This window comes from Macrotis lagotis, chromosome 8 (genome assembly GCF_037893015.1).
Source record: "Macrotis lagotis isolate mMagLag1 chromosome 8, bilby.v1.9.chrom.fasta, whole genome shotgun sequence".
Lineage (NCBI taxonomy): Eukaryota > Metazoa > Chordata > Mammalia > Peramelemorphia > Peramelidae > Macrotis > Macrotis lagotis.
In genome coordinates, this window is record NC_133665.1 from 169756928 (window position 1) to 169770691 (window position 13764).

At 43.7% G+C, this 13764-nt stretch overlaps 1 protein-coding gene across 2 annotated transcripts; it reads left to right on the forward strand.

Annotated features, from left to right (window-relative positions):
- The first annotated feature begins 8 nt into the window (after positions 1 to 8).
- On the forward strand, positions 9 to 7965 carry PSMD6 (proteasome 26S subunit, non-ATPase 6). Of its 2 annotated transcripts, none has more exons than XM_074198823.1 (8): positions 9 to 183; positions 898 to 1103; positions 2444 to 2589; positions 2933 to 3152; positions 3260 to 3368; positions 5088 to 5256; positions 7478 to 7555; positions 7671 to 7965. In XM_074198823.1, the coding sequence occupies exons 1-8, from the start codon at positions 39 to 41 to the stop codon at positions 7765 to 7767; spliced, it is 1170 nt and encodes a 389-aa protein (XP_074054924.1). In that variant the 5' UTR covers positions 9 to 38; the 3' UTR covers positions 7768 to 7965. The 2 variants fall into 2 exon arrangements, with proteins under 2 accessions (XP_074054924.1, XP_074054925.1); XM_074198824.1 differs by lacking the exon at positions 9 to 183 and adding an exon at positions 513 to 517.
- Positions 7966 to 13764: the final 5799 nt, after the last annotated feature.

Genomic DNA, 13764 nt, shown 5'->3' on the forward strand with positions numbered 1-13764 from the left:
CGTCCTCCGGGCGCCGCCGCCCCGCCGCCGCCGCCGCCATGCCGCTGGAGAACCTGGAGGAGGAGGGCCTGCCCAAGAACCCGGACCTGCGCATCGCGCAGCTGCGCTTCCTGCTCAGCCTGCCCGAGCACCGCGGGGACGCGGCCGTGCGCGACGAGCTCATGGCGGCCGTGCGCGACAACAGTGAGCCGAGGCCGCGCTGAGTCAGGGCCGGGGGTCCGGGGCCGGGGCGGGGCGGGGGCTGGGGCGGGCAGGGGGGGGCCGGGGCTGGGCCGGGCGCGACAACAGTGAGCCGAGGCCGCGCTGAGTCAGGGCCGGGGCGGGGGCGGGGGTCCGGGGCCGGGGCCGGGGCGGGCGGGGGCTGGGGCGGGCGGGGGCCGGGGCTGGGCCGGGCGCGACAACAGTGAGCCGAGGCCGCGCTGAGTCAGGGCCGGGGCGGGCGGGGGTCCGGGGCCGGGGCCGGGGCGGGCGGGGGCTGGGGCGGGCGGGGGCCGGGGCTGGGCCGGGCGCGACAACAGTGAGCCGAGGCCGCGCTGAGTCAGGGCCGGGGCGGGGCGGGGGTCCGGGGCCGGGGCCGGGGCGGGCGGGGGCCGGGGCTGGGCCGGGCGCGACTACAGTGAGCCGAGGCCGCGCTGAGTCAGGGGCGGGGGCGGGGGGCGGGCCGGGGCCGGGGCCGGGCGGGGGTCCGGGGCCGGGGCCGGGGCGGGCGGGGGCCGGGGCTGGGCCGGGCGCGACTACAGTGAGCCGAGGCCGCGCTGAGTCAGGGGCGGGGGGCGGGGGGCGGGCCGGGGCCGGGGCCGGGGCCGGGACGGGGCCGGGGCCGGGGCCGGGGCCGGGACGGGGGTCCGGGGCGCGGGGCCCGGGCGCCGCCCCAGCCCGGGTCTCCCTCGCCCCCAGACATGGCCCCCTACTACGAGGCGCTGTGCAAGGCCCTGGACTGGCCGGTGGACGCGGAGCTGCTGGGCAGGATGAAGAAGGCCAACGAGGACGAGCTGCGGCGCCTGGACGACGAGCTGGAGGACGCCGAGAAGAACCTGGGCGAGAGCGAGATCCGCGATGCCATGATGGCCAAGGCCGAGTACCTGTGCCGCATCGGGGACAAGGTGGGCCGGCCGCGGCCGAGCTGCACACGGGGGCTTGGCCGAATCCCCCCAAATGGTGCCTGCGGGCCGTTTCAGTTTGAGACTCGGTGTATGTGTTGGATGTGTGCAGGAGTTGGCTTATTTCATCAAGTTTGTCCTGACCTTTGGACAGGACGTGAATGATACAAACCCTGAGGGATAGTGGCAGAAGGTAGCCGAGTGAGTCTTGAAGGGCCGGAGCAGTTAAAAGGAGGCCGCGGGAACGTCTCGGTGTCTGTAGCCACTTTTTGTTAAAATTAGAAACGCCCCGCCTCCGGGACCGCCTCCGGGACCGGATTGGTCCGTTCAGAATTAGGACTGATTCACATTTGGAAGCTTTCAGCAAATTGTGATTCACTTATGTACTATCGTGCTTGGTAGGAAAATGGAGGAACCTCGTTCTAGGAGAATAGGGAGTCATCACTTCTGTAGCTTTCCTAGTTTTCGTTCGTTGGATAGTTTTAATGGTTCCTTAACCGGAACAATAGAACAAAGTCAAAGGGAACATTGTTGGCATGATTCAGATTTATAGGTGAACCGACGCAACCCCTCCTTGGATTAATGAGAAAACCAAAGCGCCGACGGGCAGTAGCTTGGCCAGTCACCCTGGCCCTAAGGGCCAGAACCGGACTCCAGCTTGAGTTCCTAGATTCAGAGTCCAAGCGCTTCCTCCCGATTCAGTCTTGAGGCATTCCTAGTTTATGTCAAGAAACGATCCATGGGGGCGGCTAGGTGGTGTAGTGGATAAAACACCAGCCTTGGAGTCAGGAGGACCTGGGTTCAAATCCAGTCTCAGACACTTAATAATGACCTAGCTGTGTGGACTTGGGCAAGCCACTTAACCCCATTGCCTTGCAAAAAACCTTAAAAAAAATCCATGAAATATTGTATGTGAGAGTCATGTTGTGGCCAGGACCTTCAGCTCCATGCCCTTTTAATTAAGGATAGAACAGATAATCCCTGCCTGAGTCTGGCACCATAACAGAATGGTGGCATTACAGAACTAGACAGCTACTAAAATAGTTGAAAAGGTAAACCCAGAAGCGACTTTGATTTCATGTGGCATTTCATGCAGATGGAAAGGTTTGAGCTGCATTGCACTGGACGGTCATATTGGCCACCTGAGTGTCATGTAATTTTGCAGAATCACAATGCCTTGGCCTGGCATATTTTGAACATCCCATTGTTTTGTAGCACTGATAAATAGTTCTGAAAGTGGGGGAAAATGAATCAGAATTATTTGATAGTTCTTTTTTGGTTTTTTAACATGTACTTTGGTTTTTGTTGTTTGGCTTTAACCTTAGGAATGATCTTTTTGACAGGAAGGAGCACTGACTGCCTTTCGCAAGACATATGACAAAACTGTGGCTCTGGGTCACCGATTGGATATTGTATTCTACCTCCTAAGAATTGGCTTATTTTATATGGATAATGATCTCATCACACGAAACACTGAGAAAGCTAAAAGGTATCCTTTAGACATGGGGACCATTGCTGGGTCTTGTTTAGCCAACCAGCAGCTGCTCCCTCCTAGGTTTAAGTGCACTGGGGCTGGGATGGTGGGAGGGCCTACTTGATTGTCATGCTCTTACTTTCTGGAGGCCTGCTGATTTTCTTTTACATAAAACTGGTAATTAAGGTTCATTTTTAAGAAATGGTTACTATACCTTTGCCATTAAGACACTGACTCCAGAAACAAGAGGAATTTTAATTTTGTTATGCAGCTTAAGATCTATATTTTACAGGTTTTGATTTTCTCCTTTTATGATCTCTTAGTGAACTATGTTCTTTTTGTTTTGTTTTGTTTTAAGCCTAATAGAGGAAGGAGGTGACTGGGACAGGAGAAATCGCCTCAAGGTGTATCAAGGTCTTTATTGTGTAGCTATCAGAGATTTTAAGCAGGCAGCCGAACTCTTCCTGGACACCGTTTCAACATTTACATCCTATGAACTGATGGATTACAAAACCTTTGTAACATATACTGTCTACGTCAGCATGATTGCTTTAGAAAGACCTGATCTCAGGGAAAAGGTAAGCGAGAAGACCTGCTTTTAAAGGCCATTTTCTTTTTTCCTTTTCTGATTTGAAAAAGTTAACAGTCAGCAGAAACTTTAGTTTGCTTTGCTATTTTATTTTAGGTCATTAAAGGAGCTGAAATTCTGGAAGTCTTGCACAGCCTGCCCACAGTGCGACAGTACCTCTTTTCACTCTATGAATGTCGTTATTCAGTCTTCTTCCAGTCATTGGGTAAGAATGTAGTTATTGATTCTGGTCATTGACCTTCATTCCACTGTTAATTCTATAAGCAGCTACTTTAAGGTGACATCCTAAAGAATCTGTATTTGCAGATTTCTTTGTGTATCTTTATGGAATCTTTGTAGAGCCCACAGTGGGGGAGCAGACTCACAATTAGATTATTAAGCAATTTCTAGTGATTGATATTGCCTTTTGAGGGAAAGAAAAGGGGAAATCCTGAATCTTGGTGTGTGTGTGTGTGTGTGTGTGTGTGTGTGGCAGGATGGGGGGGAGGTTTTTCAATGAGTTCTGAATTATTCTGAGAGCGACATTTTATATTGCTGTGAAATGTTTTGGGTTCTAAATAATGATCAGGAATCATATAGTAAAAATTGCCCATCAGTAAACATTGGTTTTATCACCTATCTGTTGTGTATCAGTATTGGGCAGAGTGTGACTATATAGACCTTGAAGATAAGAAACCAATTGAATTTGAGCAGTGTATTGTATTAATTTGTGGTAAAATTATTTACTAGTATTAAGTAGTTTTATATCTTTCTCCTTACAATGTGTGGGGCTGTTGTTACATTTAATAGCTCTGGATTCCATAGTCTTTTTTAATTCTCATTTCTTGTTTTATTATTTTGCCTCCTCCCTTGTTATCAGGTTTCAGTTCTAATTGCTGTCAGTGGACCTGCCTTTTGCTGTTTCTAAACTTTGGTGGACATAGATACCAAATTGCTAATTTGTTAGACATGCAAGGAACCAGGATTTGAGTGAGAGTTTGAGGAACTCTCTTTGTGCGCAGATACATGGATTATGTGATAGAACTTTTGGCTGCCTGGTGACCTGTCTTAGATTCTTGGGTTCTCATCTTCTAACTCACTAGGTGAGGTATTCTTGGGATTATTGTTAGGGAGAGGCAGGAGGACTGAGTCTCATCTTGCCTCTGCCATCAAATGTGTGATCTTGGGGGTAAAGTAAGCTGTTGTTTTCTTTATTGATAAAATGATCTTGAAGGTCCTTCTAGAGCTAAAATTCCAAGACTTTCTCTGGTTGTGATGGATCCTTGTTGCCCACTGCCATTGGCCAATTGCCAAGAACAGGGTGAAAGGACATCAGATTAGTGACTTGTTTGCTTCTGACCCAGAAGGAAGACTTTAATCTCCTGTGCTAACTACCAAGGTCCCTCAGCCTATTTCCTCTTATTCTCACCAATTGGGCCTCCTGTTGTTAGGCTCTTGTCCCCTGCTCTGCCAACAGTTTCCATGGAGGTAAGACAGGAGCAGAACTGGAGAATTGTCAGTTGCTTTAGCTACCATAGAAACCAGCCTTTGAATGAGGAAAATGTGTTAAATTGTAAAGAGATAGTTGTTCCTATCTTGGCCTTATTCTTTTTCTTATCAGAGTAGTTGGAGGAGTCTGCTTATTAAGGAGATGTGGTTCATCTCAGAGGCTGAGGCTGATGTGAGTGTTTGTGAGTTGAATGTTTCTGGGGCCCACATCAGTTTTACAGACTTAGGGAATGTTGTCGTGAAGATTTGTTTTTCAACCAAAGTGAACACAAAATTACTCTTTTACACCCCTTCTCACGCTCTGTCATCAAGCAGATGCCAAACTCATCAGAAGCACTTGACTCTCCTTTTTTTTCCATCATCTCTGCCCACTTAAAATAGGACACAGAGGGGGAAGAATCAAGCCCTTGAAATGCCTTTTCTTGTTTTTTTGCAGCAATTGTTGAGCAGGAGATGAAAAAGGACTGGCTCTTTGCTCCTCATTATCGATATTATGTCCGAGAGATGAGAATCCACGCATACAGCCAGCTTTTGGAGTCATACAGGTCACTGACACTTGGCTACATGGCAGAGGCCTTTGGAGTCGGTGTGGAGTTCATAGATCAGTAAGTAAGATGAAAACATTAGTGGAGGCTGTTCATTGCACATTAGTCAAAACTGTCTAACTTATGTATAGCTTTGCACCCTTTTGCTTCCATACCCCATTTCCTTGCCCTGCCCCCAATTTTGTGACAAAGGTTCAAAATTTTGTCTTTTTTGAATAATTTAGAACAGCCCTATGAGTTCTACCATCTATGAGTATTCCCATTTTATAGACAAGCTAACTGAATTTCAGAGAGGTTGGGCTTGCCTAGAGTAATGCAGCTGGATAATGTTAGATGAACAGCTCTCCCGGCTCCCTGACCTTTTGGCTTTCATTTGAATCAAATTGCCTTTAATCTAGTCCTCTCCTTCCTTCTCTGTGGTCCTGCTCTTAGCTGTAGTCCTGAAAGCTGGTCAGATTTGAAGATAGCTGGGGGGCCCATCATGGACTATTGGTGAGGTTCAGCTGAGAATAAGAATAGTGCTTTGCACAGTTTTAAAAGTTTTAGAGCTATAAATGTTATAGATTTATAAAAGTTCACTATTCATGTTAGTTCTAATTGCAAGAAAAGAGATTTCTTAGTTCTTGGCATAATGAATCTTGGTGCTGCTCAGCCTTAGGTGTTAGATGGTGAATTGCTCCTTGCCACCAAGTTCATACTTGGGCTTCCTAACCAAGAATTGCCCCAAAATGGGAAGGGTGTAGAGCAGTCATGACTCAGAGGGTTAGGAGACCCGATGGGTCTTTATCTGTAGCCAGGTGGTCATGTGAGGCTTGTCCATTTTAAAGGTATTTTGGAAATCAAATGAGATTGTGAATATGACATTGATTCATTATCATTTTGTAGAACTAATTTTTGCATATCCTCTACAAATGCTAATGTGCCCACGGGAGTTTTTGATGGTTAATTGGTTGAGAACAGGTTGAGGTATGGGGGTCTACTTTGGGATTCAAAGCTTTTGGTTTCAACCTTGAAGCTACTGAAAATGAGACAAAAATCCCTTATTGATGGTAAAGAAGATATTGACTCAAGTCAGTAGAGATGGAATGGATGGTCAGTTGGACAGGGATTGTGGGCAGTAGCAAACAGATTTTCTTGCTGCTTTCCAGAACTGGGGATGGAGAGCATAGCCTTGTCATTTGTCACTTTGAATTGGGGCAAATTGAAGTTTTATTTTTTCCAACTCTTCCTAGATTGTATCTATGTAGAGATTTTACTTTAGATTTATGCTGGGTTATTTAGTTATGGTGATAGTTAAATCTACCCACAGGGAAAGTTCCTTCATAATGTTTTCTATGTGCTTTAATGATAGAATAATGTATGGAAGTAGATTTTTCCATTCTGACCTGACCTTTTTATTTTAGCTAAAGTTTAAAGTGGTATGACTCAAAATCAGTTATCCAGATAATTAATACAAGTAAGTATTTAGAGGGCAGTAGAGAAATATTAGCACTAAGACTGTAATATTTGAAAAATGTTTTAGGAGAGATCAGTTTTTTTAAATGTAAGAATAAGCCAAACCATTATAAGTGGTTAATTATGCTCCCTCCCATCCCTCCATTATTGCCTTTGACCATAGGACTGATGCTGTCTTTGACTCCTTTGTGCAGATTTGATCCAGCAGGAAAATTCCTACCTTTCTTCTTCAGTCACATTCTTTTATTTAAGACAATGGGGTTAATGTGACTTGCCCAAGGCCACACAGCTAGGTAATTATTAAGTGTCTGAGGTCAGATTTGAGCTCAGGTCCTCCTGACTCTGGGGCTGGTGCTGTCTACTGCGCTACCTAGCTGCCCCAGTCACATTACTTTTTAATGTGTGAAGTCACTGTGCCCAATTTTAACTATCATCATATAGGATTTTGTGTGAGACTAGTCCTTGTATTATGAAACGGTGTTGCTAAAAAAAAAAAAAACCCAACAGCAGCAGAAGTGTGGTCTTGGTGGTCCGAAGCAAGTTGTGGGGTAAAGTATTTTTGAAATAATTATGGTGTGTGGCAGAGCTGGAATAAGGCACTATTTTCAGCATGGTCTTTTTTTTTTCATCTGTTCCAAATAGTAGAGGGATTATTAAGCTTGTTGGGACAAAAGGAGGTCAATCTTAAAACATGTTTTCAAAGACAGCTTTCCTTAATGCTACAACTCTGAAATTAAATCAATAACATTATTTTGTAGGCTTACAGTGGAGGAACTTTTCTGAGAAATGTCAGAACTCTTGACTAATACTGGTTTGCCTCCATCAGGGAACTTTCCAGATTTATTGCAGCTGGGAGACTACACTGCAAAATAGATAAAGTAAATGAAATTGTGGAAACCAACAGGTAAGGTGTCCTTCTGTGTTTGGTCACAATGATTAAATCAGCTTTCTGTCATTAAAAAATGAGCTGTTTTCACCCTGTGACATGATAAGAAAATGGACATTTTTGTTTTGAACAGACCAGATAGCAAGAACTGGCAGTACCAAGAAACCATCAAGAAAGGAGATCTGCTGTTGAATCGAGTTCAGAAACTTTCCAGGGTGATTAATATGTAAGGCTCCAGGAAAGTATGTCTATATTGGGGAGATGGGATAGATTATCAGAACATTTTATCAGAATGTTTGGGACATCTTTAATGACCTTGTTGGAATAAAGATGCCCCTCAGTGATAAACACTTGGAAATTTTGTACTTCACTTCATTATGTAAACAATTGAGCTGTAAAAAATAAATACATTTTTTGTTTCAATATTATCTTTGAGGGTTTGACCACTGATAATTTTGAAAGATATGTTTAAGTTGAATGGACTAAACAGAACAGTTGAAAAGATAACAATGCTTACTGAGATCAGATGTGGCTATTAACCCATTGCTACAATTAGTTTTTCCTCAATTTTTTTTAAATCAGAAGGGCCCTTGGCTCCTCTGGTTCCATTCCTATCTTAAGGGGTTCTGACCTGTGACATGGAAGATATCGGGAGGCCTGAAGGACTCTGGCCTCTCAAGGCCTCTAGATGGCTTATTTTGGTTTTCTTCTTTCTGAAGGGTTTATTCAGTGTCCCAGGGACAGTGACATGTTGTAGGTTAGTTATTGTCCCATAGTAGGCCGTCTGTGGTTGTGGCACACAGCTGATTTGGATCATGTTTGTTGGACAACGCAGTCTGATGGGGATTTGGGTGCTGGAAGTGACCTTTCTCTTGTCCAGTTCTTTATTTTGCAGGTGAGGATGTGGTGTGGGGCCCCAGCGGATAGATAGACCTTCGATCCATTCAGTCAGGGATCCCATTTGGGTCAAACCAAACTTAGGCACCTTTCCTCTATTAAATGATCAGGCCAGGGTGCTGGCTTGAAACCTGGAATGCTCCAAGTAGCAAGAGCCAAAGGGGGAGAAGGGGGCACTGACCTGGGGTGGCCTCCCACAAATAGACACCGAAAGACTACTCAGGCTTCATGGAAGTGGTGGTCTAAGACTGAAATAAGATCGCAGAAAGGCATTGATCTTGTAGTGAAAAATGTGTCGTGATTATTTCTATCTCGGGGTCTGGGTAGCAGTGTGGTGGGAGGTGGGAAGCATGAGGAGCCAGGACCCCCGGGGGTTCTTCAGTATATGTCCAGCATCACAAAGGGAGAGAATCACTGGCAGGGGGATGTCACTCCCCAGTAGTTTTGCTCAAGATCTGCCTGGATCATCTCCAGGCTGGCCGACCCCACCAAACATCCTTGACCTCCCTTCCTTGTCCCTCACTTCATGAGACTGATCTCAATGGCAGCCTCCATAATGAATCCACACTTGTTTCTTAGGATGACGTGGCCCCCATCCTAGAGCACATTACCCCACATCCATGCTGTTCTTCCTCAGTGGCCCAGTCCCAATATTCTCCCTGCAGATTTCCTTCACAGGATCTCTGCCTTTTTAGTCCATGAGGGTGGCACAGAACAGTGTGCTGCTTCTTGTGGCAACATTCTTAAAATCAACCATTCTCCAGGGTCTGGACAGTACAAACACTTGTACACCATTGGTCCCATGGATTGACCCCAGGTTACAGGACAATCCGAACCCATTTGCACCATAGAAATGTTAACATTCCAGTCTGCCTGCCTTTCTGACCACTCTGATCCCAGCCTCCTGAGCAGGAGCAGAGCTGCCACCTTCTCATGTAACTTCTTATGGCTACGGCAGTACTCGCACGTGGGGCAACGCCACAGAAGGGACTGCCCAATTTGCCAAGAAACCTTTTACACTAATGGCTGCTTTGTCTTTTTCTTTCACTACTTGATGCCTTTACTCTAAGAATCCTGGAAAACTGAAGTACACACCCCTCCTTTCTCAGAGCTCTATAATTCATTTTCTAGTTTTAATTAAAAAGAGCTTTTCCTAATATGAGAATGGGATTTTGTCAGCGATATAGTTTTGTACTAAGTAATATCAGCTTGATTTAGATTCATCTTTAATACTATTAAGCTACAAGGGTGCATTTTCATTAACCCTCTGAATAGAAAAATGAAAATTAATTGATTTTTCTCAAATACTTGACTTTTCCTTATTCAGAAAAGAGCATAAGTTACCAATAAGGCTTCTGACTCATAACCTAATGAATCTAAATGAAAAAAAAATGTTCTAAGATAATTTAGTTCCTGCCAATGATAAAACAGCTTAAACCCAGGCATAAATCGATTTTAATCTTTAGGTTTTAAGAGTCATTGACTGTTTGAAGGTAGAGATCACATTACACAGGAAGGATAAAAGCACTGACATGTTAAAATCTCAGCCTTTTTAATGTATTACTATCAATCACAAGCCTATTAAAAGTAGATTCAGAATGTTTTTGACATTTTCATTATGAACTCCCAAACTTCAGTAGTCTTGTTCTTCACTAGGAAAAGACATCAACTTCCCAAGACTAGACAATGAAACAGCATTTTCTCTAAAGTCTTGAGTCCCTTTATGTCAATGGAAAGTAGAATAGGTCAGTGTAGAACAAATATGTCTCTGGACAACTCTGATAGATTCTTTTCATTTGGAAGATAAAATATTAAGCAAGGTTCCTTTCCTTTCGAATTCATTTATTGCATTTACAACAAAATGTTTTGAGTGTCCTGTGATTTCTGAAACCCACATAGTAACTTATTACTGTTAATAATGCCTTTTGAACATCCTAGCTTATCTGGAAACCATTTAACAAACTATGCTGAGATATTCCACTTAAGCCAAGAGGGATATTAATTGTATGTGCTTTTCCATATAAAGAACTGGACTCCAGTCATGATTTTTATTGCCACTGAGGATTTTAAAAAGATTCTTTGAAATAGGTAGGCAAACACAATTTCTTCTGTCAATAAGGGATTCTTAGTCAATTAAATCTATGCTGTCTCAAAGTCCAGTCTCTGCCCTTGTAATCAAGGCTGCCAGATAGTTGAAAATTGTGCCTAATACATTTGCAACACAATGTGGTTTATGCTTTTTTTAAGGAATGAAAAAAGGGCCATTTCTCAGTGCTTTGAGCCTTTCTTTTACAACCACAATATTATGCAACCTGAGGGTCAGTTTTTCAAATTGATCTTGGGACAACAAGAGCGTTTCCCAAATATATATTGATTCCCTCACCAGACATACGCCAAGGAGACCACTGAGGAAAAGGAAAAGTCCCACAGAACTACATGCATTGAAACACTTTTTTTTGTGGTAGCAAAGAAATAAAGTAGATGCCACCCATTGCTTGTTTGGACAGTGATTAAGCAAAGTGGTCTGTGAGCCTAATGGAACATTATTATGTTGCAAGAAACAATGATGAATCCCAGAATCCTGGGGAAACAGGCACACCAATTTGTAGTGAAATCAGCAAAGTCCCAGTTCATACAATGACTCCAAACAAGGTAAATGGAAAGAGCAGCCAACTCCAAAACAAAGGAGAAACAGGACAAGGCCAAACTGCCCGAAAGCAGCAGGGCCCCAGAAAGGCATCTTGCCTTTGGTGCAACCACCACACATCTCCAGTTTTCCAATGGCTGGGCAGTTTTGCTGATTGTTTTCATTCTTTGTACTATGGGATGGCTCTCTGGGAAGGGGAGAGGAAGGGGCATGGGGGATCTTTTAGATGATGTAAAAACAAAAACCTGAGGAAAAATTTAAAAACTTTAGACTTCCCATTTCAACCAAGTGGTCGAGGTGTGCATTGAGCCTGACCTTGTGTAGTTGTCTTGACAACTGACAATGCAGATAGCAGTGGCAATATTGATTTCTAGGCAGATAGATTTGAAGCCCTTAGCAAAGAAGCCAGGGACTGCTGAGCATGAAAAATCTATTTCTGTTGCCTGAGTGCAAACCCCAAGGAGGGAAAGGGAAGAGGAGCCGTATATGAAGACTGTTGGAAATAGCCAAGAATTGACTGGGCACATTTCACATGAGGACAGAGCTAAATTTCTCCCTATCCCACTCCTGGTTTCTTTGGTAAAAATTTAGGGGCTAGGGCAGCTAGGTGGCACAGTGGATAGAGCACCGGCCCCTGGAGTCAGGAGAATCTGAGTTCAAATCCAACCTCACTTAATAATTCCCTAGCTGAGTGACCTTGGACAAGTCACTTAACCCCATTGCCTTGCAAAAAAAATATTCAGCGAGAGTAAAGGGAGCAGAACCAGATGAACTCTACACAATAACAGCAACACTAAGTGATGACCAACTCTGGTGGCCTTGTTCATCTCAGCAGCACAATAATCAAAGACAGTTCGAAAAGACTTGTATTGGAAAATGCCATCCATAGCCAGAGAGTGAACTGTGGAGTTTAAATGCAGACCAAAACATATTATCTTCAAATTTTTAAAGTCACAGAAAATGTTTTTTTTCCCCTCACATTTTGATTTGATGTTTCTTTCACAGCATGATTAAGATGGATCTATATTTAGCAAGGTTATACATGTCTAGGCTATTTTGGATTTTTCTGTCAGGGGAAGAAAGGAGGAAGAAAAATGTGAAACTCAAAACCTTGCAAGAAAAATAATTAGAGGCAACTAGGTGGCACAGTGAGCACTGGCCCTGGAGTCAGGAGGACTTGAGTTCAAATCCGGGTTCAGACACTTAATAATTACCTAGCTGTGTGGCCTTGGGCAAGTCACTTAATCCCACTGCCTTGCAAAAACCTAAAAAAAAAAATGGTGAGAACTATGATTGGAAAAATAAAATATCCAACAGAAAAGTATTTGGCAGGAAATCGAAGCACTGCTTTCCCTTTGTGGTTGAGACTGAGCAATGCCCCACTCTGGATTTAAAATGTAACAGTGTTATAATGAAGCAGAAACATGTAAAATGTATTTCATGTAACCAACCTTGTTTTATTGAGAAGTCCTCATTTTTATTGCCTGGTTTAGTAACAGGTTTGTTCCACAAACTAATTTTTCATAAAGCAAAGCACAACTTTTTCTTATAAATAGTATAAATTATTTTATTTACAGAAACTTGTTACAAAACAAATAGACTATATATTTCTTTTCTTTTAAATATCCAAAGTAATTTTCTATCCCATGACTTTTGTTCACGTACTAGACAGCAGCCAACCCAAAGTCCAGCTGAGATGCTCTTCATCTTGTGTACAAATGATCACACTAGTCTTAACACACGACACCGGAGATTGCTTTTAGAACCAGGCTCCAAACAGAGCAAGATGCTTTCCAGGCCCTACATTCACACCGACAGCGCTTAGTGCTCATTTTAAATGATCTGAAAAACGTAACCTGTTTTGTACAAAAGGTCAAAGTGATTATTCTCTCTCTGCTCAACAGCAAACCCTTTCACAATCATTCCTAGCCCAATTCTTTCCCGGGGGCAGACAGAGACAAGACAGCAGGGACGCCCCTTGGCAAGAGAACTCAGAGGAAGACAGTGGCCTTCAGTTACACTTCTCAGATCATGCTTTTACTTTGTTTTTTTCCTTCAATGTTTTCTCAGAGGTACTTCTTTTTGTTTAGATTTTTGGAGTACAAAATAGTTTACATATTCTTTTTAAACTCTGCATTTTATGAGTAAATTAACAAAACGAGATGTGTCTTGTAAAACTGCTGGCTGGAAAAAAAAAAGATTCCAACTCTTGGCGATGTGGGACAGTTTATTAACCCACCAAGATTGTTTCGAACCAAAATGTCTTATTTTAAAATACTTTAATCAATTACCAACTTAGGTAACTTTTTTAAACTCCTCCCTTAAAATTTTGGAAATGATATTTGTTAGGTGGAAAAAACAAGCTTCCCCCCCAAAAAATAATAAAATAAAAATATATTCAACTTAACATTCAAGTCTTTTAAAGGAGAATCTGTCTACACGGTCCAAGCTTGAAACTAGTTATCAGGCACTTTTCAGGTTTTTTTTTTTCCCATTAGTTTTAAACCACAACATACTTGTGGCTTGCACATGCAATCACACACGCACTCATGTATACAGACACACCCACACACATGTATAACACAGGCACACGCAAAGATGCACTCAGTACAGATATCTGTACCAACAGGCAGCCACAAAACATGGACAAAGGAGAAGCAGTGTGTCACTTATTAAATGTAGT

What these genes read in the sequence shown, in the direction of transcription:
- PSMD6 (XM_074198823.1), top strand. Translation starts at nt 39, where the DNA reads ATGCCGCTGGAGAACCTGGAGGAGGAGGGCCTGCCCAAGAACCCGGAC. An exon ending in TGTGCCGCATCGGGGACAAG is followed by an intron (nt 1,104 to 2,443) that starts GTGGGCCGGCCG and finishes TCTTTTTGACAG; the next exon opens with GAAGGAGCACTGACTGCCTT. An exon ending in AACACTGAGAAAGCTAAAAG is followed by an intron (nt 2,590 to 2,932) that starts GTATCCTTTAGA and finishes TTTTGTTTTAAG; the next exon opens with CCTAATAGAGGAAGGAGGTG.